This window comes from Nicotiana tomentosiformis, chromosome 7, assembly GCF_000390325.3.
Source record: "Nicotiana tomentosiformis chromosome 7, ASM39032v3, whole genome shotgun sequence".
Lineage (NCBI taxonomy): Eukaryota > Viridiplantae > Streptophyta > Magnoliopsida > Solanales > Solanaceae > Nicotiana > Nicotiana tomentosiformis.
This window is the reverse complement of record NC_090818.1, coordinates 20,396,677-20,423,535: the sequence shown is the minus strand read 5'-3', so window position 1 is coordinate 20,423,535 and position 26,859 is coordinate 20,396,677. Positions and strand designations below refer to the sequence as shown.

General features: G+C 40.4%; 2 protein-coding genes across 2 annotated transcripts; one reads left to right on the top strand and one right to left on the bottom strand.

Moving 5' to 3' along the window:
* Positions 1-687: 687 nt before the first annotated feature.
* Positions 688-1,947, top strand: LOC138895327 (uncharacterized). Its single transcript, XM_070180005.1, has one exon. It carries the CDS (start codon positions 688-690, stop codon positions 1,945-1,947), a length of 1,260 nt encoding a protein of 419 aa, XP_070036106.1.
* Positions 1,948-18,955: 17,008 nt separating this feature from the next.
* Positions 18,956-19,441, bottom strand: LOC138895326 (uncharacterized). The gene has a single exon (XM_070180004.1). It carries the CDS (start codon positions 19,439-19,441, stop codon positions 18,956-18,958), a length of 486 nt encoding a protein of 161 aa, XP_070036105.1.
* Positions 19,442-26,859: the final 7,418 nt, after the last annotated feature.

Sequence of the window (26,859 nt, the reverse complement as noted above, 5' to 3'; positions counted from 1 at the left end):
TATCTTGAAAATGTTTAAGGAGCTGATAAAGCGAATCAAATCGGGGGAGAAGAAGATTGAAGCGAATGACAAAAATAGAAACATATAACCCCCAAGTTGATCAAATTCCGGGGGCACCATCGATTTTGAAGGGTTTGGATTCAAAGAAGTTCGTACAAAAGCCCTTCCCCCCTTGCGCGGCTCCTAAGCCCATTCCGAAGAAATTTTGTATGCCAGAAATTTCCAAGTATAATGGAACTATCGACCCTAACGAGCATGTCACTTCTTACACATGCGCAATAAAGGGGAACGATCTAGAGGAGGATGAGATCGAGACAATACTGCTGAAGAAATTCTGGGAAACTTTATCAAAGGGGGAAATAATATGGTACCATAATTTGCCACCTAATTCCATTGATTCTTTTGCCATGCTCGCTCGCAGATTCCTTCGTCAAAGCACACATTGGAGCAATAAAGGTCGAGACTAAAAAGTCGGACCTCTTTAAAGTAAAACAAAAAGACAACGAGATGCTCAGAGAGTTCGTATCCCGGTTCCAAATGGAGCGAATAGATCTGCCCCCGGTCGCCGACGATTGGGCCATTCAGGCTTTCACTCAAGGCCTAAACGTACGAAGTTTGGTATCCTCACAATAGTTAAAGCAGAACTTGATCGAATATCCAGCTCTAACCTGGGCCGATGTGCATAATATGTACCAGTCAAAGATTAGGGTCGAGGATGACCAGTTAGGGACTCCTTCTGGGTCCGTCTATCCAAGCCGGACCATCGACAGAGGTAAAAGGGATATTGACCGGGAACCACGGTCAAACAGAGATCGATATCAGCCATACGGTGGAGATCAGAGAAACAACGAGCCTGGAAGTAACCCCGTTCGAATTGATAGAAGAAATGATCAAGGACAGAGCTCTCGGGGGCTCATGAGTATGAGCGGTTTCAACAGGAATGTCGAACCCAAAGAAGCACCACGACTATCGGAATACAACTTCAACATTGATACATCAGCTATTGTATCGGCCATTAGGCACATCAAAGAAACCAGGTGGCCCCGACCTCTACAGACTGATCCGGCCCAGAGTAATCATAATCAAATGTCCAAATATCATGGCACCTATGGTCATAGAACAGAAGATTGCAGACATATAAGGGAGGAGGTAGCCTGTTTGTTCAACAATGGGCATTTTCGAGAATTCTTAAGTGATCGGGATAAAAACCACTTCAAGAACAGAGATTCAAACAGAAATAATGAGCAAGAAGAGCCGCAGCACGTGATCCACATGATTGTTAGAGGGGTCGATATTCCTCAGGGGCCCGTATTCAAACGCATCAAGGTGTCGGTCATGAGGGAAAAGCGGACTCGAGATTACGTATCGGAAGGGACCTTGTCTTTCAATAACGAGGATGCAGAGAGGATCTTACAACCCCACAACGACGCACTGGTAATATCTGTCCTTATGAATAAAATTCAGGTTAAACGTGTTTCAATTGATCTAGGTAGCTCGGCCAACATTATTCGATCGAGGGTCGTAGAGCAGCTCGGCCTACAAGATCAAATTGTGCCCGCAACCAGAGTACTTAACGGCTTCAACATGGCGAGCAAAACCACCAAAGGTGAAATTACTCTGCCAGCAAATGTGGCCGGGATCATCCAAGAAACAAAGTTCCATGTGATCGAGGTTGACATGAGGTACAACGCCCTGCTTGGAAGGCCTTGGATCCATAACATGAGGGCAGTACCTTTGACCCTACACCAAGTTCTAAAGTTCCCGACATTGGAGGGAGTCAAAACAGTGTACGGGGAACAACCCACCGCCAAGGAAATATTTGCAGTCGATAAAGTGATACCGGTATCAATGCTCTGGATTGGATTCGAAGGGAAAGCAGGAAGCCAAATAGCAACCACAGACACCGGCCTCGACCCAATTACAGAAGCAAGGGATCGACGAGGATGACGACTACTGGATCTCTCGATCCTTAGTAATTCCCGATGACTCTGATGCCACAAAATCAACGGTCGAAGAGCTGGAACAAGTCACATCGGCCGAGCATCAGCCCAAACGAAAGGTATACCTAGGCACGGAGCTAACCCCCGAGCTTAGAAAAATGCTTATTCATTTCCTTAAAGCTACCATGGATTGCTTTGCTTGGTCCCACCTCGATATAAGAGGGATCCCACCAGAAATTACCACTCACAAAATGAGCCTGGACCCTACATTCCGCCCGGTGAAGCAAAAAAGAAGGCCACAGTCCGAGGTCAAACATACCTTCATCAAAGACGAGGTAACCAAACTTCTCAAAATAGGATCCATTCGGGAAGTAAAGTATCCCGAATGGTTAGCAAACGTAGTGGTAGTCCCTAAGAATGGAAACAAACTTAGAATGTTTATAGATTATAAAGACCTGAATAAAGCATGCCCCAAGGATTCTTTTCCTTTGCCTAATATCGATCGTATGATCGATGCCACGGCCGGCCACAAAACTCTCAGTTTTCTCGATGCCTACTCTGGGTACAACCAGATACAGATGAACCTGGAGGATCAGGAAAAGACCTCGTTTATCACTAAATATGGCATCTACTGTTATAATGTAATGTCATTCGGTCTAAAAAATGATGGTGTAACTTATCAATGCCTAGTAAACTAAATGTTCGAAGAACAAATAGGAAAATCAATGAAAGTTTATATTGATGACATGTTAGTTAAGTCCCTGCCAGTAGAGGACCATTTAAAGCATTTGCAGGAGACCTTCGATATACTTAGGAAGTACAATATGAAGCTCAACCCCAAAAAGTGTGCAGGCTTAAGGGCCGACCATAACCAAAATTCGGATAATTACCCCCACGCTCGGGGACTGCCGTCCGAAAAATAAACGAGATCGAATCATTAAAACTCCGAGATCATAAGACCTTTTAGGTAACCTTCAATTTTATAGGTCGTGGCCACCTCACTTAGGGACTGACACTTCGGGCAAGCTCGAAGTAAAATGGAAAAATAAGCCCAAGGGACAAATCCCGAACTAAAAAGGCTACGACTGAATTAACACAGTTCGGAGATGTCCGAATTCCGTAACAAAATAGGCCTTCGAATTCCCTCATAAAATCGGTTAAAAGGGTTACCCCCGGCAAAATCATAAAAGGCTTCGATAATATCAAGCCTCAAAAACTCTAAAGTTTACAAAATTGTTTGAACTCCCGAAAAGTTCCTTATTGCATGCTAAGGCATTACAAGTTTTGCAAATGCAAATGATAAAAAACTTTTTCAAACCGAAAAGGGGAGAAAGCCATAAACAATCTTTTTACAAAGGCCATATCGGCCTAATGCAAAATCTTAAGGGCTGTTTTTGCTTTGAGTTTGAGAGACCATCCTCGCTCAAATAAAAAAACTAAGGGTTACCTTCCCCTTGGGTTTATAGGTTGTTCTCTTCTTGGGTTTTTGACCCTCGGAGTTCGAGGCCCTTTTCCTCTTATTCTCCTTCGCCTGTTTCGAAATAGGTGGTGAAACTTCTTCATCGCCGGGCGGGGGTCTCATAGTGACATCCTTTCCGAGACCTGCAAAAGGAGAAAGTAAGTAAACTCATGTTTGAGAAGATTCTTGAACGATAGGAAAATCGGTAAGTCAAGAAGAAGGCTTACCATGAGTACGAGCCTCCCATCGGCCCTTTGACAAATCACGCCATGTGCGCTCGGCATATGTTGACGTCGAAACCAAGCTTCTAACCCAGTTCTCGAGGTGGGGAACCGCACCCGGCATCTATGCAATGGATGCATCGAGAAGAAGTAAAAACAACGAACAAAAATTAAAGACGGAATCATACTTACGCTTCATATTCCACTTCTCAGGAAATGGCATGCTCTCAGCCGGGATTAGGTCCGTGGTCTTCACCCGAATGAACCGGCCCATCCGACCCTGATCTTTGTCTTCATCTATACTCGAGATGAGCGCCTTGATGGCCTGATATTGAAGCTTTATCAGCCCACATCAATATAGTTGAGGGCTATATAATCTTATGAGGTGGTCAAGGGTAAAAGAAAGCCCGTCGATTTTGCTCACGAAGAAACAGAGCAGTATCATGATCCTCCAGAAAGAGGGGTGAATTTGGCTGAGGGTCACATGGTATTTCTTGTAGAAGTCTACGATGATCGAATCGAGGGGACCCAACGTGAAAGGATAAGTGTAAACGCTCAGGAACCATTCCATGTGGGTGGTGATCGCTTCTTCTGATGTCGGTATCACAACCTCTTTGTTTTCCCAGTTGTAATCTTTCTTCACATGGTCGAGGAGGCTTTTGGGTATCGAGTATATATATCTCGATATCGGCTCGCATCGACCAGGAACCGATGAGGTTTTCTCGACCCTAAAGTCAGAATCTATGACACACCCCCTGGGAATAAGTTCTTCAGGGCGTGGCTCCACCACTGATTTCTCGCCGGCCGGCCGCGATGAGGAAGCAGCCTCTTTCTGTGAAACAGTTTTAAATATTTTGGCCATTTAGTTTTTGTAGGCAAAGAAGAATGGAGACTGGAGTATTTGGTGTTTTAGGAAGAACAAGCAAAGAAACTCAAAAATTTGAAGATAGGAAGCTTTGAAGAAAGCAAAACTACAGAGATTGGAATGAAAAAGATTTGAAAGTAAAAGTTTGAAATAATAAAAAAGGGGGCTATTTATCGTTTTCACAACGACGGATCAAAACTGGTAGTGGCCGACCGTCGACTGACGCGCATTAAATACCTGGCAAACTGTACCGACGAGACGTTTCTATCACTTCTACTGCTTATGTCATGACGATTATGTCATGATCCAAGGCTCAAATCGTTTCTACTCTCCAAAAAACGAGGGGACTATCTGTATACGGTCAAAATCGTGCTTACCCGATTTTATATGGTTAATTGAGACCGGGGTGGCAGACCAAGGTTCAATCTCAAGTTATATTGGATCGTTGCGTGAATAAATATTGCCTAGCTCGTGATTCAGGGATAAATCGAGAACAAGACCAGCTAAGGTTGAGACCAAGAAAGATAGGGATCTAGCGAGATCAAAGGAGGCATGCTAAGTCTAATAACAGAAAGTCGAGGAATCTGTGACCGGGCGAGGATTGTGGCGGAGATCTCGGCCGGTTGATTAGCTAATCAGAAGATTTCCTTCTGTATTTAGAATTGTACCATATGTAGAACCCATCTACTATATAAAGGGGGTTCCAATCATTTTGAGAGAGGCAGATTCACGCATAACAAAGCAATATATTATATTTTCTCTCTTAATCTCTCTTATTCAGTTGTTCGGTTCTTGCTTCTCAATAATATACTCAGTTGGTTTGAGGGCGACCTAGTTCGAGAGCCAAAGTTGCGCGTTACATTGGTTTGCTTCATTTTACAGTTAATTTCTAACTCCAATTCTTATATTTTCCAATTTATGCCAAGTGAAATCACATATTCTTAAAATCACTTACAAATTTAATTGTTATCCGATTTTAAGGGTAAACAAATATGAAAACTGAGATGGAAAAAATAGTAGTAATTGTAGGGTGTGTTGAGTAAGTAGTAGTGATGACAAGGGGTATATTAATCTACTCAATGTCCGCCCCTAGAGCTGTAAAGGCCTCTAGTATTTATAGGGGTAATCGAAATTAGGATTCAATATAAGAAAATTCAAACCTACAAAGGATTTCACAAAAAGGAAAGAAGAATTACTTACCTTGTTAGTATTTTAAAGGCCGTTGGAAATTGATTTACAAAATTAGTGAAGGAGGTTTTTATTTGGTAAACTCATTTGAAATTCATACACTAACGAGAGTCGAGAACTACTTTCTCCGATTTACTCACATCACAATTTACTAGTAATCACACTGGAGAAAGCAGGGGGCATAAGTTAATAATATGGGGCGACGTCCAAGATAATTATTGTTGACATCCAATTTTGTTTATCCTTACTCCATATTATTCTAATGAGCTACTATTTTATTTAAGAGTCATAATAATATTTATACCATTTTTATGTATTATTACAAGTACTGAAACTTTATTATTATTATTATTATTATTTCTATAAATATTTACTACGTATTGGCAAGTTTCAAACATATAAAGCATTTACAATTTATTCTTAGGTTGTTCAACTATTTATATAAAATATTTGTTTTTCAATTTCTTGTATCTCATTTTTTTTATTTACCAATTATCATTCCTAATTACTTTATTACTATGGCATTCTAATTTAATAGTAGCTCAATTATCAACTTTACACATAACCCAAAAATCAATAAGCCCAACCCAATTACCCTAACCCATTAATCCCTTTACTAACCCCTCAAAATTCCCTTCTCTGAAACATATTCCCGTTCCTCTTCATCGGAACTTGTTAGCGTCCCCTTCCGAACTTCTCTTTCTTATTAAAATTCTTTCATTTCTTTTTTCCTTTTTCAATATTTATTTCTCATTCTTTTTTAATCTTTCAATTAGCCAAAGTTAGTTCCCTTCCTAGCGAGAATCTCTCGGTTCTTTACTAAAATTATCACCAATCAGTATAAATTGATACGCCCATTTGTTCCTCCCCCATTTTTTGGTAAATGAACACTCATTCGAAAGGAATCCAGTATGGTTCAAGATTGACTTATTTAAATGAGAACCTGGACAGGATCCGAGATAAGAGCTTTGGTTTTTCTGATTAATTCCTTTTCCATTTTTAGTTTGATTCTTTGATTTCAACCTAAAATGTTGCATTTCTTTTTCTTTTCTTTTAGTTCTGCTATGATCAAAATCAAAGTTTTATATTTTTCTTTCCTTTTTCGTTGAGTTGCCTCGCTTGTAGTAATTAGCTAAAAATTATCATAATTATATGCCGGCCAAGTCAATATTAAGAGAGCTTTCGAAGGTTACCACACGTTGTTGATATCCAATTTTGCCCTTATATTTTTCAAATAAGTATATATACTTTCAAAATGTCATTTTTGCATCATTACTTAATTTACAAGAGTTATACAATTATTTTCTATAATGTTTCATAATTTTTAGAGCTTTAAAAATTAATTTCTTTGCATTTTAATTACTTGATTATTTATTAATTATCTCTTTAAATTATTTTGAGATGACTTAATCATCTAAATTTATTATTTGTATCCACATATAGGTTTCATAATATTTTACCTCAGTTTTACATAATTATATTAGGCTATTTACACAATTTTGCAATAATAGCCTATGTGCTATCCATAATTATATTTTTTTCACATTATTGTTTTTGCCAAATAGCATTTTATATATTTTTTTTAATGTTAACTTATTATTTTCAATCACTTTGTTTCACAAGTGATATCTTATTATCTATTAAATATTTTTATAAATTATTTTATTAACAATTTTCGTATATTTTAATTTGTAGCCCAATTATAAGTTACTTTCGGACCAAAATCAAGGCCCAAACACCTGACCCAATACCCCAAGCTACCCTGGCCCAAACCAAACAACCATTTTTATTTCAACCCGGTCGGGATCCATTTACTCGACCCGCCCCACTTCCGTTTAATCACGGCCATTGATCTGAGATGACCAATGGCCCATAATAATCCCTACCCTTTCCTTATACCCTTTTACCCTGAAACCCTAATCCATTTCCCTCACCCAGCCGCCTCTGCATTCTCTCATCTCCACTCTCACACTAAACCCTAGCCGACCATGGAGATCCCTTTTTCTTCTATCCTTATACGCGTCCATACGCGGGTTTACTTACCTTTCTTGCTACTATTACTTACTTTATGGTAACTTTCGTTACCATTTCACTTATGGCAAGCTAGATTCTCACAAATCCGGCTTTGATTCTATAGTTCTGGGTGCTATTATGATTCTATGCACTGGAGAAGAGAAAATCTCTCTTGTATTTGGTATATCACTATTGATTCTGCCATGATTGGGACGTGTGAATGATTTGCCCTAAGTTCGACTCCAACTAGGGTTTGGATTCTGATTTTTCTTTTACTGGTCCTATTACAGATTGCATGCGATATTTTCTTTCCTGATTTAGGTTTAATTGATTGTTTTCCTTGTTTGTTCGTCTTAATTTGAACACTATATAAACCCCTCCCCAATTTCCCCTTTGGAGGAACCTGAGATTGAAATTAACTATTGTTACTCTCTTATTCTCTCATTCTATATACTATTCTAAAATTTGAGACCTTGGCCGTCTGAAAGCCAAGGCCGCTGGAAATTCGATTGTTGCTCTTTCTCGGTGCGAGCACTGACCGGGGTTTACTTGAAACCCTTGGGAACTCTGACGCACTGGGATTTTGGGTGTTGTTGTTCTTTTGCTATTGACGATTAAAGTACTACCGAAAATTGTTCTTACTTACTTGTCCATTAATTTGTAACTAGTAAGTACCTTGACTCTTGCAATTCTATTCTTAGTTGTGGTCATGACCTGAATACTATGCTTGTTCGAATTTTTTGAACCTATGTGATTACAACATGTTGTTGCCTTTGTTTGCAATCCTATCTATTTCAAAGCTAGCTTATAGTCATATATTATTTAGCATCTAAAATTGCTTAAATCCTTCACTTGGATATCTGCCCACTGTATACATATTTCGACCATCTTGAACCTATTTAGTCCACTATGTCTATGCACACATGAGTTTCCTATGTATGTTGCTTGCTCATATTCATGTATTGTTCTGAACTATTGTGTTAAAACTTTGGGGTACTTACTCATGCCCAAATTTTGCTCGACTGTACCTTTATATGCTAAGTCATTTAAGCATAACTTGCTACTTGATCATGTCTGTATTCTAAACCCTTCAGACAAAGCATGCTACTCGTGAACCCAGTCCTCATTATGGTTGCTTGCTTTACTACTATCTTGTTCTGTACACTCATATCTGCTAATGCTAGGATTGCTCAAGTTTAATGTCTAGAGAGCTTTGATGTGCAAAACTGAACTTGCTATATGTGATCAATTTGTATTAAACATTTGTTTGCTGACTAGTTGTGGTGTTGAGTTTGTAATAATGTTGACCCCGAGCTTTTGTATTAGGTTTCTTTAGTAATACCTTTACTTGTCCTGAATTGGTCTACAACTCTTAGTTATGCCCTGCCTTGAATCCTTATAAAGAATGTAATGATATCTACCCCAAATGGGAGTCTCTCGAGTATGTCATTATCATTTGTTATTCCACGTTTAGCTCCTTGCTTTGTGGATTCAAGTTTCCTATTACTACTCTGGTGCATCCTGAGAAATCCATGCTTTGAACTTGTTTGCCTCACCTATGTGCTCATTGTAAGGTTCTTATACATATATGTTGTCACCCCTAAGGTGACACTTAGAAAACCTTTATGCTGATGATTGTAATAATGGGAATCCATGTGTCTTTGCCTGAACCCTGAGCTATTTGAATGACACGCCTTATATCCCCATGTTCCTGTTATTCGCTAGTGGGTAAGCAGGGCAATTGTTTTTATTTTTGGGGCCTAGCTTATTGGGTTGTGTGTATTATTAGATTTGAGCATTGATCAGACGAGCTTGCAAGCCTGGATATCGGGCATGTTCGATATGCAAGAGTACGGCTGGTGAAGGTCCAGAAGGGCATTGCTGGGTTACTTTGTACTTGTACTGGGCATGTAAATGTTGTATTTGGGCCTGTAATAACCCTACTAAGTTCGTATTTATTTTATTGTTCTAACTGGGCCTGTAATAATTTGTAAACAACAGCTGGGGTATTAATGAATAGGGGTTGGGGTATTCTAATATTTGCATGAATAGGTAGAAAATATGCCTCTAGGGTCTGCGTGATTTATTTGCTATTTTTTTCAATATGCCTATATGTTATTTAGTTTCATATGTCGTGCACTGATAGAACTCATGTCTATAAGAATCACACACACTGCACTTAATTTGTCTGACACGGGTAGTTTATTCAAAGCATGTTAGTTTAAGTAATTGCCGCACTTATTTCTGTATCTGCTGTTGAATACTTTAGAAAGCATGTCTATAGTGATCACACGCTTTGCTTAATAGACAACATGCCTATAGGACACTATAAAACACGCCTTTGGCATACTCATTTAGATATCATGACTATAGTATTAACTAATTAATCAGCTACTTCTATTACTTTCCTTTATACTGCCTCATTTAGATGATATGCCTATAAGGATAAAGAGTTACAAAACCAAGTCTAATTGTCAACTATTAGAAATTATGCCTATAGAATATTGTCACCCGCCTAGAAAGCATGCATATAGGGATAAAGCGTTTAAAATAAAGCCTAATTGTCAATCGCTAGAAAATCTGCCCATAAGATGTTTATTGACGACTTCACTGCCTATTTACACAAATGATTAGATATCATGTATATAGGACTTTCAACATTCTAAGTTGCCTATACGTAAGAAATTACAGCACTGCCTATATAATACTGGAATCCAGAATTACATAGAAATCATGCCTATAGGACTCAACGATTCCAATATGTCATAATGTCGTATATTGCCTAACCAGAAATCTGTCTGCGTGCTTTTCCTGCTTATGTGTGGAGATTACTTGAGCTCCATTTATTGCAATTATGTGCAATCCTGTCTGTTTTGATTGTCGCCTAGTTTTATCATTTTGAGCAACTGAGTTGAGTCTAGAACTACCAAATAGTAGGTCCAAAGCCTGCTGGACTCTAGGCATGGGACGGTTAGCGCACGCATAGGGCACGACTTAGAATTGAATTAAAATAATTTTAAGTAAACAACTTCAACATAGTAATCGGGTAGCAGAAGATGATAGCCAGTGCCCGCTGAATAATATGAGAAACTCCTACCTAAAGGAAGTTGCGAAGTATTATTTATGTTGCATGAGGTGATCTTTTAGGCTAAAAAACTTAGGACCTCCCTTTCCCTACATGCTTGCTAAAAGGATTTAGTCATTAAACATAGACCGACACAGTTATAATCCTTGTGATCTTTAAAACTCGTATCAATTATTCATATAGTTTAATAATATTTTTCCTTACACTGATTTACGTTATAATAAGACTTTCAAATTTCATATTTTTCTTTACTTATATGCTCGCCTAGTTTAATCATATAATCCATATAGTGTAAAATTCAGCTGGGAACCACAGTTGTGAACCTCGAAGAGTGCCTAACACCATCTCTTTGAGGTAATTTGAGCCCTTACCCGATCTTTGGTGGCGTTGACTAGTCAAACAGAGTTATTTGCAAATAGGTTCCCTAACGCACCTCAAAAATTATTAGGTGGCGACTCTTCTCTTTTAACACACTCATTTAAAAGAGTTGTCACACGTCGAAACCCGCTTTTGCGAGAAAACGGGGCGCGACACACATCATCGATGTGTTCTCGATAGAGGACGAGGGTGTGGTCGAAGTGACCCGCCGAAGGACGAGGACGAGGTCGAGTTGACTCAGCAGAAGGACGAGCACTCCCTTTAGCGAGGAAGTAACGACTCGTTTTAGAGATAAGACCTTATAAAGAATATTCTGGGGGATATTCCTCCCATATGTACTATTAGGGTTTTGTGGACCATGTGTCCTTATAAATAGAAAGAGAAAGAATAGTAGAGGGAATTGGACACTCATTTGTAAAAAGCAATACGTTGACATTCTATGAAGATTCTTGTTTTATCATTAACATACAAAATATACCTTTTATCTAGATCTGTGTCAATATTTTCTCCCACAATTCAAGGAGGATCTGAATAATCTAAGGTTTGTCGCCACCCATCTTTGTCAGGGGTAGTATCAAAGAATCTCACCCCTTTTCGGGTTGCATTTATTTATATAAATGTCATTTATTATCATTTACTACTACTTAATGCTATTTTCTTTGTTTTGGGGTCATTAAATATTGCTTATTGTTGCTATTTATTGTTGTCCAAACATTACTCGTGACACCTTGCTACAAAATTAGTTAAAATATCTTTTGGATAGTAGTATTGGCTAACATTAACTCTTTTCTATTAAAAAATCTAATTGTTTAAACCTAAATTTAAATTTTGGGTCAAACAGTTTGGCATCATTCGTGGGGATTTTCTCAGCCAATCTTTTAGTTTCCATTGGATTCATAACTCACGTGACTTGTTAATCTAACCAACCACATAGTTTATCTCTTCTCTTTGTGCGTACAAAAGCTTCCATGGCAGGTGACCAAAGAAACGGAACGAGGGTAACAAATAATGTTCCCCTTAACCTCATGAACGCCATCAATGAAGGCTATGACACACAAGGCGAAGAAATGATGCCCACTACCTCCCCCAGGCCAGAGAGATTGTCTGCCCCTTTCTGCAGCACAACAAAACCAAATGGGAAAGGAGACTCTACGTCCACGGGAGAAGGGGCACCACCTGCTATGAAAAAGCTCCTCGAAGTATGGCTAACTAATGCTCTAGTCAGCGTACTCAGTAAACAAGTTCCATGCACAACCACAAAAACTATGAGAATCCATGCAGCACAATGTGGGAACGAACATGATGACTGATCTCGCCCAAGTCACACCTCAAATTGGGGTTGTGAAGCGGTCGATTACAATAATAATACCCAACTAGGAGTCAGGATCGAATCCACATGGAGCGTAGATGGGATTAGTGGTATGTATTTGATCTAAGCCCGTGAATTGTCTAAGTTGCACTTCCACAAACTTTGTTTTGATTTTACTTATAAATTTATACTAAGGATTGCAATTGAAAAATATGAAACTAGAGAAGAATGTTTTTGTTGTTGGTTTTCAAATGTGTAAAAGGTCTAGGGCTGTGGCTTCCACCTAGGTGTTTGCCTAACGGGTTGTGGACTTTGGAGCGATTTCGTTGGCCGGGGTGTATTATAGCAATCAACACTCAAATACCCACTCAATACCTCTCGGTAAGAGAGTGGTTTTGCCCAATTTGGCTTTCTCAAGTCTAAATGGGTATTGAACTAAACAGTTGACAAATTTCTCAAGTCGGGTTTTACTATCTCTAGATTCAACCCTTTGATTGGGACTATCAATCTCTTGATTTCATCCCAAACTCTTGTTAGCCAAGTTTTCCTATACTAAGTCTCTCTTTCTCAAGTAGAGACCAAGTCAAATAGGCTTGAACCAATGTTTGCAACCATTAATTCTATAATTATAGCAAGAACTAGGCTAAATAATACACACCCAACCATAAACAAGTCCTAAATCAAACACCCATTAGGTTCCTACACTAGGTTTGGGTCACAATCCTAGCTAGAAATTTAGATACTCATAGTGGGTAATGAAGAAAATAAAGAAGAAAAGATAATAAAACTCATATTAAAAGATAAATAGATGAAACTCCAATGTAAAATCAACAAGATGAGCTAAAGTTGCCTAAAAGAGTAAAGAAAAAAGGCTACACAGTTTCTGGTATTAAAAACTTGACCTAATTTTGTGAAAGTAGTCTATTTATACAAAGCTAGAGTTTTCTGACAAAATTGCCCTTTCGGAGGTTCTGCGGCCGCACAATTCTGTGTGCAATACGCACTTTGCTTCAGCTCTTGACAGGAGTTAGATCTGTGGTCGCACAATTCTGCACTACGGCCACGTCTTCTTGTGTTCTGCGGATCGCACAATTCTGGGTGTGGCCGCACAATTATAGTGCGGTCCGCAATTCTTGATGGGCTTGTAGTTGGAACTCTCTGAACCTTGACTTCTGCGGCCGTATAATTATTGTGCGGTCCGTACCTTACATTGCAGCTATGTTAATTCTTCTTCATGTTTTGCGACCGCAAACAAAATTTTGCGGTCCGCACTTTAGCTTTTTGTGCTTGTTTTTTTGTCCATGTTCAAAAGCACTTCTCTTGAGTTTGATTTCATTGTAATGGCTCATTTTCCAATACTCTTGCAAGTAAGCATATTTCATTAGTTTTCGGGAATAACTTTAAACATTTTTGAACTAAAACATAAGTTAAAAGGCGCAAATAAGTAGTCAAAATCCCCACTTATCAACTCCCCCAAACTTAAGCTTTTGCTTGTTCTCAAGCAAATAAGGTAATTCCTACCTCCACAATAAAAGAGCTATTCCAGCTAATCTAAGGTGAACCAAACACACATCAATTGGGACTAACAATTACCCACAACACTTATGAATTATCAACAAGGCAATGATTTGAAGTTTTAAGCACAAATAGTTCTAATGTGACACTTGAGCATCAAGAGTTGAATTACTCATCAACGAAGTTCGCTCTTTCATGTAGGTCACTGTGGATCCCAAACTCCTCCTCCTCTACTCTCCGTTAGCTTGTCTCACTTAAGAATGAAGTACTCAATTCAAGAATTTGTGAAAAGTTCACTCATCTCTCTCAAAATAATGTCACAAGTACGACTCTAAGTACCATATGTTTGCCACTCATGTAAATCACCACTAATGTAAGCTCACTCGGCTTGAAATCACATATGGCTTTTTCGGCATGTAATGAATGCTTTTGGACTAAGGTAGGAAATGTTAGAGTAGAACGGGTTCATCCTTCCTTAAGCACTCCATTTTCTCTTTTTGTCTCATGCTTTGCCGACCCTTTGAGTCATTTTCTTTTTTCCTTAGGGGAACTAAAGAGACTTGACATCACTCTTTCTTGGTCATGATATTCATTTCTTTCTTCATTGTTTCCTCCATGATTTGCACTTTTGCTTTTTTTTTAAATCCCTTCAACTCTTCAATTTATTCACTTTCTTTTTGTATTTTTCTTTTGTTCTTTCTTTATTTTTCTTTGCCTTGCCTTTTCTTCATTTATTTTCTCTATTTGTACCTTGATACCTCTTTCAAACTCCTCGTCTCTCCCCAAACTTATGTTTTCGCCAATTGCTTTAAGAAAAGCTCGGGTGCCAAGAGAGGGTCACTACAAAATGGGTAAAGGCTTGTAATATAGTTATCAAATGAGAAAGGCTTTAGGCTCAAAAGGGTTGACTAGGGATAATATCATTGGTGGGCCATAGAAAATTTCAAAACGGATCAAGGAGAGCCTACAATCACTTCTCAAACCAAGCAAAACTTAAAATTTCGCCTAGAAACACATTCGGGGCAAGTTATAGACTATTCGCACGGGCACTTGGACTTGCAACCAAAATTCTCACCTCTCACACAGCTGGATTGTTAAAGAGGTAAGAGTCGAGGGCCCAAAACAACCGTATTCAAGATTGAAAATTACTAATGGTTCAACTAAACCACTCGATGATTGTCTAAGTCAACGCAAGAGTCACAAGGTCATTAACTAGAGCTATTTCTTTCCCAGAACTTGTTTTTAATCATAAGCGCATAGTTACGTGTGTTGATACCAAGTGAAGCATGCTTGAATCTCTTATTCATTATTACCTAAACATCAAAAATGGACTCAATACCTTAAGAAAGTTGTCACGCCATCCATCGTTGGGAAGAGCCACCCGGTTCACACAAAAAATACCTTTGGAAAGAACCGTGGCATTAAGAAAACTAAAGACTTATTGATCTCTAAAACATAAAAATAAGCTACTAAATCAAAAAGAAGCTATGAAATAAACTACTGAAAGCAAAAATGAATATACAAACCGAGAAAGGGCAAGAGAATATATACATCAATAGAGAGAGAAGAATATATACATAATAAAAATTAAAAATAAAAAGAGAGTGTTATCAGTTATTACAGGCCAATATCAAATGTCATATCAAATCAAAATAGACCACTCCCCTGAATAAGAATAAGCATTGTCCTCAATGCTTAACAAAAATCAAAATAAGGTAGGGGAAAGAGTAGAGAGGACTCCCTATGTGGTCTCGGTGTCCGTAGCAGCATCACCACCCTCAGGCTCCTCCAACTGGATCTCATCATCCTCTGCTCGGGGAGTAGCGGGGTTGGTGAACATCTATAACACCTCCTCAACAGTGTGGGCAGCGAGGTCTGGCTTTTCAGGCTAGCAAGCTGGTCCCACTGGTGCTGATGGTTCTGATGGGTCTGCTGGTACTGATTGATCTGTCTCCATCAGTAAGTAAAAGGGAAGATCACCAGCTACTGCTATCTTGGTCACTTCACGTCTCAACTTGTCTATTGATTTTCTCGAGGCCTAGTATTTTCTCATCTTCTTCACCTGTTTACCTAGCTCCTCAATTGCTCCCTGATGTGCCACCAAGGTATCCATGATGGTCTTTTGATTATACAATATCTTCTTCAAGGTTTCCTCCACTAACGGAGGAACCTGGGGTGCTGGGGCAGAGGACTGTGCTGCAACAGCACTGGATAGGTCGGACAACTTTGCAGTAGATATCTACATCCAGTTGTTGAGACTCGCCAGTATTTGGGAGACTCGCAGTGCAGTGAGTGGATAAGTGGAGGAGGAAGGCACTGATACTGATGCTGATGGCCCTGGAAATAGAGGTGGTGGCATGGCAGCTGTCTCGTTGGAAGGCCCGGCTGCTGTGGAAGGCATGGAAGTTGTAGAAGGCATAGCAGCAGAATCTGCAACTACCACTGATGGCTCATCAAACTGGCCTGCGGTAGTAATCGACTTACCCTTGTTCATCGGGTTCCTTGGGTCCTTCAGAGAATACTAGGAGAAAGGCTTCTAATCCCGAACCTTCGTATCAAAGCTCCTAGGATCCACCCCCGCATCCGTGAGATACTCCGTGATAGTGTTGGGATACTGGTAGGAGCTCTCACCCTGCCTGACAACCACTGACATGATGTCACCCACATTAATTGGGTACCCGGCCATGATAGATGCAACTAAGACTGCCCAGGGAATTGAAAGATTGTTCTCATTTTGGCTCAGATCTATGCGGCTGCACACAAATGTTTGCCACCCTTTTTCTACAAAGTTGAGGGTGTTCCACAGAATAGGAACCCCTGCTGTGATCCATGGTGGTGGTGGTCCTAGAGCTGCTAGTATCTCAGCTAGCCAAGGGTGAGCTGCATCACCCAGTGCGAACTTCTCTAAATACTGCACCAACTCCATATCCTCAAGCCCCAAATACGTGTTCAGGGTGCTCTGATCAAATCATACTTTTAAGTTCCGCACTTTAGTCATCTTAGTCCCTTTCTTGATGTGCACTACATTAGCGTAGAACTCCCAGACTAAGTGCTCCTTGGCATGTAATACGCTTTTCATGAACCAGTTCTACCCTTTTCTTTCCTAAAATTGTCTAGCCAAATTCAGATTGAATCTATCCAAATCCTTCAACAGGAACTGATGCTCAAGTGTGAGCGATCTCTGAGGCCACCACTCTCGGAAACTGTTGAATGCAGTCAGGCTCACAAACCTATCTTCCCAAACTTCCTTCTTCTTTGACCTCACCAAGCCTGCAAATCCGGTATCACCCCCCCGACCATCATCCGGAATATCATCATTATCATCAACTGTGACTGGTGCGGCGGGAGCATGAGTAGATGAGGGCTCTGAAGCCTGGTTGTTCCCTTCCGACCCCTCAAAAGTACTCTAAGAAGAGGTAGGCTCATCTCTCAGTCGGTATCTGTCCTGGGGCAGTTGTGGCTGTGATTGCACAGCAGGCTGCCTTTGCACTAAGTCGCCCTCCGATGCTTCCCTAGACGGGGCATATGAACTTGATTCGGAGGGCTCCGATTATCTACCTCGGCCTATTGTTGCCTTCTTATTGATCACTTTTCGCACGGAGAGTGGTAGGGTAACCCTGCCTCGGCCTCGGGAGGGTTCACCCCTCCCCTTGGATGTATCACCTCGTCCCCGTGATCTAACCATTGTCTGCAATACATAGCAACAGGAATCAGTTATAGTTAAGTGCAGGTAAGCATATGATTTGCAGAACAAAACATGTTGCAGGATGGGGTTATGCGGACCGCATATTTTTTAGTGCGGCCGCAGATGGGGTTGTGCGGACCACACAATTTTGGAAGTGTGGCCGCACTGATGGTTCTGCAGTCCACATAATTTTAAGTGCGACCGCACAATTGAAGTGCGGTCCGCACAATCTTGAGTGCGGTTGCACATTGAAACTTCAAAAATGGCAACTCTCTGAAGTCAGAGAATTACTTGATCTGCGGCCGCGTTTGAATTTTTACGGACCGCACAATTTTGAGTGCGGTCTGCACAATCAATGCACACATTTGCCCTAGCCTTAAGATTGCAGACTGCATAATTTCTTGTGCGGCCGCACAATTCAAACACCAACGGCAATGAACTTAGGGCTTTTTCAATTTTGCACTATTTAGACATGGTAGTGGCAATTTAAACATGATACACAGTTTACCCATCCCCCAATTAGCAACTAAGAAGTTACCCACACAATTTTAAGCACACATGATGATGAATTTGACATTAGGACTAAAAATAACTACACTAACTATGAACAAAATTAAGAAAATTGAAACATTTGAATATGAATTGAACTTACCAGTGATGTAGTGATGCAAGGAAGAATCAAGGAAGATGAAATGAGTATGAGATGCTTGAATCAATTTGAGTTCATTGTGCTTGCTTTGGTTTCAACTAGTCAGAGTGTGTAAAGTTTTGAACAGTGGTAGAGGGTTACTATTTATAGTTTGACTGACTAGGGTTAAAATGATAAGCTGAGTGCGGCCGCACAATTTTATGTGCAGTCCGTGCTCCTTACCTGTTACCAATTACTCTTTTTTACGATCTGCGGTCTGCACATTTCTAAGTGCGGCTGCAGATTTTTGTGCGGACCGCATACTTCATTGTGCGGCCGCACTTTGGCCATTTCTCTGACATGCACAACTTCAGAGAGTTTGCGATTTCTAATCTCTAGTTCTGCGATCGCATAATGAATTGTGCGGCCGCAGACTCCTTTCTGTTGTGGCCATCAAGATTGTGCGGTCCGTACTTTGTTTCACACTTAGCATTTTTCCTGAGCACAGTTCTTGCAAAGCACACTCATTCCTGCAACATACTTTAAAACTAGTTAGCACAAATCAAGACCTATCTATAAAAAGAAGAAAAATAAAAATAAAAAGAAACATGAGTTGCCTCCCAAGAAGCGCCTGATTTAACGTCGCGGAACGACACAAATTACCATCAATCATTTGAAATGAATCAATGCCATGACGTGGCCATCATCAACGTTTCCCAAATAATGCTTCGCCCGGTGACCATTGACTCTAAACACTTCATCATTTTTATTCTTCAAGTCTAATGCACCAAAGGGTATCACACTCACAACTTCAAATGGGTCACTCCATTTAGACTTCAACTTTTCAGGAAACATCCATAGCCGAGAATTGAACAATAACACAAGATCACCTTCTTTAAATTCCTTGTTCCGAATATACTTGTCATGGAGGTGCTTCATCTTCTCCTTGTATAAGGATGAACTTGTATATACATGGTACAAAAATTCATCTAGCTCATTCAATTGTGCCACCATTAAGTTGGAGGAGACATCCCACTCAAGATTTAGCTTCTTCATAGCCCACATAGCCTTGTGCTCAAGTTCCACCGGAAGGTGACACGCTTTCCCGAACACCAACTGGTATGAAGACATCTCAATCGGTGTTTTGTAAGCCATCTTATAGGCCCATAGAGCATCATCAAGTTTCTTTGACCAATCCGTCCGGTTGGCATTCACAGTCTTTGACAAAATACTCTTGATCTCCCGGTTGGAGACTTCCACTTGTCCGCTTGCTTAAAGGTGATAGTGGGTCGTGACTTTGTGAGTGACACCATACTTGGTGAGTAAGGTATCAAAAGCTTTGTTTCAAAAGTGCGATCCCTCATCACTTATAATGGCCTTTGGAGTACCAAATCTTGTAAAGATGTTCCTTTTAAAAAATGCCACCACACTTCGAGCTTCGTTGTTGGGTAGAGCAATGGCCTCAACCCACTTTGACACATAGTCCACAGCTACCAAAATATAGGTGTTCCCACAAGAGCTTACGAACGATCCCATGAAATCAATACCCCGCACATCAAAAATATCAATTTCCAAGATGGTGGTGAGGGGCAACTCATTTTTCTTTGAAATTCCACCGGCCCTTTTGACATTCATCACAACGCTTGACTAGATCACTTACGTCCTTGTAGAGAGCAGGCCAATAGAATTCACAACTCAACACTTACGTTATCGTTCTCACTGCACCATGGTGACCACCATATGGTGAAGAGTGGCAAGCACCAAGAATATCCACTTGTTCCTCCTCCGGCACGCTTTTTGAATCATATCATCGGTACAAATCCGGAAGAGGTACGGTTCATCCCAATAGTAGTCAAGGAAATCCCGTTTGAGTTTCTTCCTTTGGTTTGAAGAGAACTCATTCGGTACAATACCACTCACAAGATAATTTGCTAAGTCGGCGAACCATGGCATCTTGGTCATTGAAATGGCTAGAAGTTGCTCGTCAGGGAAGGAATCATTGACTTCAAGGCCGTCATGTGACCTCCCCTCCTTCTCCAAGCGAGACAAGTGGTCCGCCACTTGGTTTTCACTGCCTTTGCGGTATTGGATTTCTAGATCGAACTCTTGCAATAAAAGCATTCATCTCATTAACCGCGCCTTTGAATATTTCTTGCTCATTAGGTACCGAAGCGCCGCATGATCCGTGTGGACAATCACCTTTGTACCCATCAAGTACGGGCGAAACTTCTCCATAGCAAAAACAATAGCAAGGAGCTCTTTTTTGGTCACCGTGTAATTGACTTTGGCATCGTTCATGGTCTTACTAGCATAGTAGACCGGATGGAAGATTTTGTTGATATATTACCCAACAACTGCTCTGACCTCCACATCACTTGCGTCACACATGAGCTCAAAAGGCAAGCTCCAATCTGGTGCGGTAATAATATGAGTAGTTGTCAATTTGGACTTGAGCAATTCAAATGCCTTCATGCAATCCTCGTTGAAATGGAATTTGGAATCTTTCTCTAATAGCTTACACAAGGGGTTCACTACTTTGGAAAAATCCTTGATGAAACGCTGGTAGAACCACGCATGACCCAAGAAACTCCTCACTCCATTCACGGATGTTGGAGGTGAAAGTTTAGAAATCACCTATATTTTAACCTTGTCGACCTCAATGCCCTTCTTCAAAATTTTGTGATTCCTAAACCATGAAATGACATTTCTCCCAATTCACCCACCAAGTTCGTCTCTTCACATCTTGCCTAGACCTTATCCAAATTTTTCAAGCAATCATCAAAAGAATTCACAACCACTGAAAAGTCATCCATGAAGACCTCAAGGAAATCCTCCACCATGTCCGTGAAGATATCCATCATACACCGTTGAAAAGTCGCCGGTGCATTGCATAAACCAAATAGCATCCATGAGAATGCGAAAGTACCATTGGGACATGTGAAAGTAGTCTTCTCTTGATCCTCTGGAGCAATAAGAATTTGATTGTAGCTGGAATACCCATCAAGGAAATAATAGAAAGAACGGTCGGCCACCCTATCAAGCATTTGATCAAGGAAGGCTAGTGGGAAATAATCCTTCCTTGTGACTTTGTTGAGCTTGCGATAGTCCATACACACTCTCCACTCGGTCACCGTTCATGTAGAAATCAACTCGTTCTTGTCATTGGTGACCACCATCATGCCCCCTTTCTTTGGGACATTTCACCGGAGAGGTCCACGAACTATCGAAAATGGGGTAAACAACCCCGGCATCCAACCACTTTATGATCTCCTTTTTGACCACCTCTTACATTGGTTCATTTAGTCTTCTTTGATGTTCAATGGAGGGTTTAGCATTCTCCTCCAAAATATTCTTATGCATGCAAAAGGCGGGGCTTATACCCCCAATATCTGCCAATGTCTATCCGATAGCTTTCTTCCTCTTTTGTAGCACCGCCAATGTGGAGTTTACCTGCACGTTAGTCAAATAAGAGGAAAGAATAACTGGTAACGTAGAACAAGGGCCAAGGAATACATACTTGAGATGTGGAGGCAATGGCTTTAACTCCAAAGTGGGAGGCTCCTCGATTGAGGGCTTTGTTGGAGGAGTCTTCCGATTTTCAAGATCCAAGGACAATTTGCAAGGTTCATAAGTGTAAGACCCCATTCCTTGCAATGCATTCACACATTCCACATAGCCATCCTTCTCATCATCATCAAGGTTGAGCAAAACGGCCTCCAACGTATCATCCACATTCATCATGGCACTAGTATCATCAATAATCACATTTTCACCAAGTCCACAAATGAACAAAATTCATTGTTATTCGGTTGCCTCATAGATTTGCACACATGGAAAACCACCTTTTTATCACCCACCCGAAAAGTGAGCTCATCGGCTTCTATATCAACAAGAGCATTCCCCGTAGCAAGGAAAGGTCTCCCTAGAATAATAGTCACCTCATAGTATACTTCATAATCAAGAATCACAAAGTCCGTCGGGAGGATGAATTTATCAACACGGACCAACACATCATCAATAATACCTAATGGTCTCTTCATAGTACGATCCGCCATTTGTAACCTCATAGATGTGGGTCTTGGTTTCCCAATTTTCAAAGTCTTGAAAATCTAATAGGGCATCAAATTGATACTTGCCCCTAGATCACAAAGAGATTTTGCAAAGTCGGCGCTTCCAATAGTATAAGGGATTGTGAAAGCGCCGAGATATTCCAATTTATGACCCATTGAGTGCACAATTGCACTCACTTGATGTGTCATCTTTATAGTCTCACAATTCATCGACCTCTTCTTTGTCACCAAATCCTTCATGAACTTTGCATAAGCGGGAATTTTCTCCAAAGCCTCAACCAATGGCATATTAATAGATAGGCTTTTCATCATCTCAATGAACTTTTTGAATTGGTTCTCACCATTTTTCTTGGAAAGCCTTTGAGGGTATGGAGGAGGAGGCCATGGCATTGGTGCCTTAGCCTTTGGGTTCACTACCTCTTGAGTCTCCTCCACATTGTCATCAATATCAATTCGTACTTCATCATTGGCTTGAACCAAATTGTTTGGAATCTCATCTTCTTGAATCACTTGCTCATCATCCATAATTTTTCTTTGACTTGAGGTGGTTGCATCCCCACCTTTTCCACTCCTTGTAGTCACGGCCATGGCATGTCCCGTGTTATTCCCACCCTTTGGGTTCACCACCGTGTCACTTGGTAGTGCCCCCTTAGGACGAGTGTTCAAAGCTTGCGAGATTTGCCCAAATTGAACTTCCAAATTGCGAATTGAAGTATTGTGAGAGGCTAGTTGAGCATCGGAGTCGACATTCTTATCCATTATTTGTTTAAACATATTCTCAATTTGCCCCATCTCATTGTTGGAAGAGCTTGGACCCTGGGAAGGATAAGGAGGAGGGTTGCTTGATTGTTGATACATTGGGGGCCTTTGAAAGCCCGACCCCCAATTTCCTTGGTTATCATTCCATCCCCCCTTGGTTGTTGCCTCCCCAATATCCTTGACTATTTCCACTCCAATCGCCTTGGTTATTTTGACCATTCCAATTTCCTTGATTGTTTTGATTGTTCTAATTCCCTTGGTTGTTTTGATTGTTCCAATTCCCTTGATTACCATGAGGTTTCCATTGTTGTTGATTCGGGCCTTGAGAATTGTTTATTTGCCCTTGGAAGTTATTCACATATTGTACTTCCTCCTATTGGTCATTGTAAGATTCATCGTGATCGAACCCACTATCTTCTTGCACATAATATTCCATATGGTTTTGCACTTGAGGACCCTTTTGCCTTCTCTTGTTTACCATCATATTGACACCCTCCATTGCCTTTACTTGCTTAGGAACTTGAACTTGTTGATGTTGAGCCTTGGCTAATTGATTCGTTGTAGTGGTCAACTCGGCAATTGCTTGCCCATAATCATGCAATTTTTTATGTAGGTGAATCATGTTTGGATCACCTTGAGGAACATTCGCTCTACTTTTCCATGCCAATGAAGTATCCGCCATTTCATCTAGGATCTCACAAGCTTCCGCATATGGCGTTGTCATGAAATTTCCACTGGCAAGTTGGTTGACCACGCATTGATTGGTAGTATTGATCCCCTTGTAGAAAGTTTGTTGAATCATAGCCTCCGTCATGTCATTGTTTGGGCACTCTTTCACCATAGTTCGGTACCTCTCCCATTATTCATGCAATGGCTCATTGAATTCTTGTTTGAATTCTAGAATCTCGTCTCTAAGAGTAGCCATATGCCCGGGAGAAAGGAACTTGGATATAAATTTCTCCGCCAATTCATCCCATGTATGGATGGAATGGTTTGGCAACCTTTCTAACCAATCCAAGGCTTTACCCCGTAGAGAGAAAGGAAATAGCCTCAACTTTAGAGCATCCTTGGAGACGTTGGTCTGTTTACTCCCCCACCAAGTATCTACAAACCTTTTCAAGTATTTGTATGCATTTTGATTCGGAGCCCTGGTGAAGAATCCCCATTGCTCTAGCAATGTGAGCATAACATTTGTGATTTGAAAGTTGCCTGCTCTAATGCGGGGCAGGACTATGGAACTTGCATACCCTTCATTCGGCAACACCCGGTGTGGAGCCGCTCTTGGTGGATTTGGGGGTAGAACAGAACGTTGTCTTGAGGCGGTCGACCTCGTCTATTTGCTTCAGGTTCAAGAGGAACCTCTTCAACTTGGTCATCTTTCATGTCTACATCCCCCAAAGGCATGTTTTCGAGGGGATCATTATTGTTGAAAGCCATTGTTTCACCTAAAATTGTTTCACCAAAAAGATTAGTATCATGGAAGGAAAAGAAGACAATTCACACACAAAACCAAATATTTAGCTAAATCCGTTTTTATGCTCCCCGGCAACGGCGCCAAAAATTGATTTCGCCCAAGTCACATCTCAAATTGGGGGTGTGAAGCGGTCGACTACAATAAGAATACCCAACTTGGAGTCGGAATCGAATCTACAGGGAGCATAAATGGGATTAGTGGTATGTATTTGATCTAAGCCCGTGAATTGTCTAAGTTGCACTTCCAAAAACTTTGTTTTGATTTTACTTATAAAATTATACTAAGGATTGCAATTGAAAAATATGAAACTAGAGAAGAATGTTTTTGTTGTTGGTTTTCAAATGTGTAAAAGGTCTAGGGTTGTGTCTTCCACCTAGGTGTTTGCCTAACGGGTTGCGGGCTTTGGAGCGATTTCGTTGGTCGGGGTGTATTATAGCAATCAACACTCAAATACCCACTCAATACCTCTCGGTAAGAGAGTGGTTTTGCCCAATTTGGCTTTCTCAAGTCCAAATGGGTATTGAACTAAACAGTTGACAAATTTCTCAAGTCGGGTTTTACTATCTTTAGGTTCAACCCTTTGATTGGGACTATCAATCTCTTGATTTCATCCCAAACTCTTGTTAGCCAAGTTTTCCTATACTAAGTCTCTCTTTCTCAAGTAGAGACCAAGTCAAATAGGCTTGAACCAATATTTGCAACCATTAATTCTATAATTATAGCAAGAACTAGGCTAAATAATACACACCCAACCATAAACAAGTCCTAAATCAAACACCCATTAGGTTCCTACACTAGGTTTGGGTCACAATCCTAGCTAGAAATTTAGATACTCATAGTGGGTAATGAAGAAAATAAAGAAGAAAAGATGATAAAATTCATATTAAAAGATAAATAGATGAAACTCCAATGTAAAATAAACAAGATGAGCTAAAGTTGCCTAAAAGAGTAAAGAAAAACGGCTACACAGTTTCTGGTATTCAAAACTTGACCTAATTTTGTGAAAGTAGTCTATTTATACAAAGCTGGAATTTTCGGACAAAATTTCCCTTTCGGAGGTTCTACGGCCGCACAATTTTGTGTGCGGTCCGCACTTTACTTCAGCTCTTGACAGGAGTTGGATCTGCAGCCGCACAATTCTGCACTGCGGCCGCATCTTCTTGAGTTCTACGGACCGCACAATTCTGGGTGCAGCCGCACATTTGATTTTTGTGGTCACACAATTATAGTGCGTTCCGCGGTTATTGCTGGGCTTGGAGTTGGAACTCTCTAAACCTTGACTTTTGGGCCGCACAATTATTGTACGGTTCGCACCTTACATTGCAGCTCTGTTAATTCTTCTTTATGTTCTGCGGCTGCACACAAAGTTCTGCGGTCCGCACTTTAGCTTTTTCTGCTTGATTTTTTGTCCTTGTTCAAAAGCACTCCTCTTGAGTTTGATTTCATCGTAATGGCTCATTTTCCAATACTCCTGCAAGTAAGCATATTTCATTAGTTTTGGGGAATACTTTTAAATATTTTTGAACTAAAACATAAGTCAAAAGGCATAAATAAGTAGTCAAAGGCAAAGGTCCGATTGCTCATTTTTCCAAGCACATCTTTACTACAACAAAAAGGCAAAGGTCCGATTGCTCAAGATCGGAGACTACGTACTCAAAGCCAAAATCCAAGCAAATAGGGATGCACGAGAAGGCAAGTTAGGAACCAACTAGGACGGGCCATATAAAATTATATGCAAAACAGACAAGGGTTCGTTCCAACTAGAAACCATGGAAGGGAAACCCCTGCCAAATAACTATAATATCAGCCACCTCATATAATTCAACTTCTAAAAAACAAGAAATGCCTAGTAAGTCGTACTTTTTTTTCGTCACTTGAGTTTTGTCCCAATAGAGTTTTCTCAAGGAGGTTTTTAACGAGGCGACGAGTGGGACACTTAGAGTTGAAGTACACGAGAGCATCCATATTTTTCATTGCCCGACTCCTCAAGACTTTCCAAGTCGAATAATGAATGGTTTGAATATACTAGGACTGGGACTGGATAATGTAATCAGAGCAACGGCGTCAAAATAATAAAAAATACATGTTTATTGAAACTAATCTCCTGAAAGGTTAAGCTCGACCAAGCTCGAAAACACCTATTGGCCATCGGCCACAATTTAATGAAAGGTAAAGTTTGACCAAGCTCGAATAATACCTATCGTCCCTCGGCCACGATTTATTGGCCCCGATTTAATGAAAGGTTAAGTTCGACCAAGCTCGAACAACAC

Coding starts and splice junctions, on each gene's coding strand:
- LOC138895326 (XM_070180004.1), bottom strand. CDS start 19,441: ATGGCTTACAAAACACCGATTGAGATGTCTTCATACCAGTTGGTGTTC.
- LOC138895327 (XM_070180005.1), top strand. CDS start 688: ATGTACCAGTCAAAGATTAGGGTCGAGGATGACCAGTTAGGGACTCCT.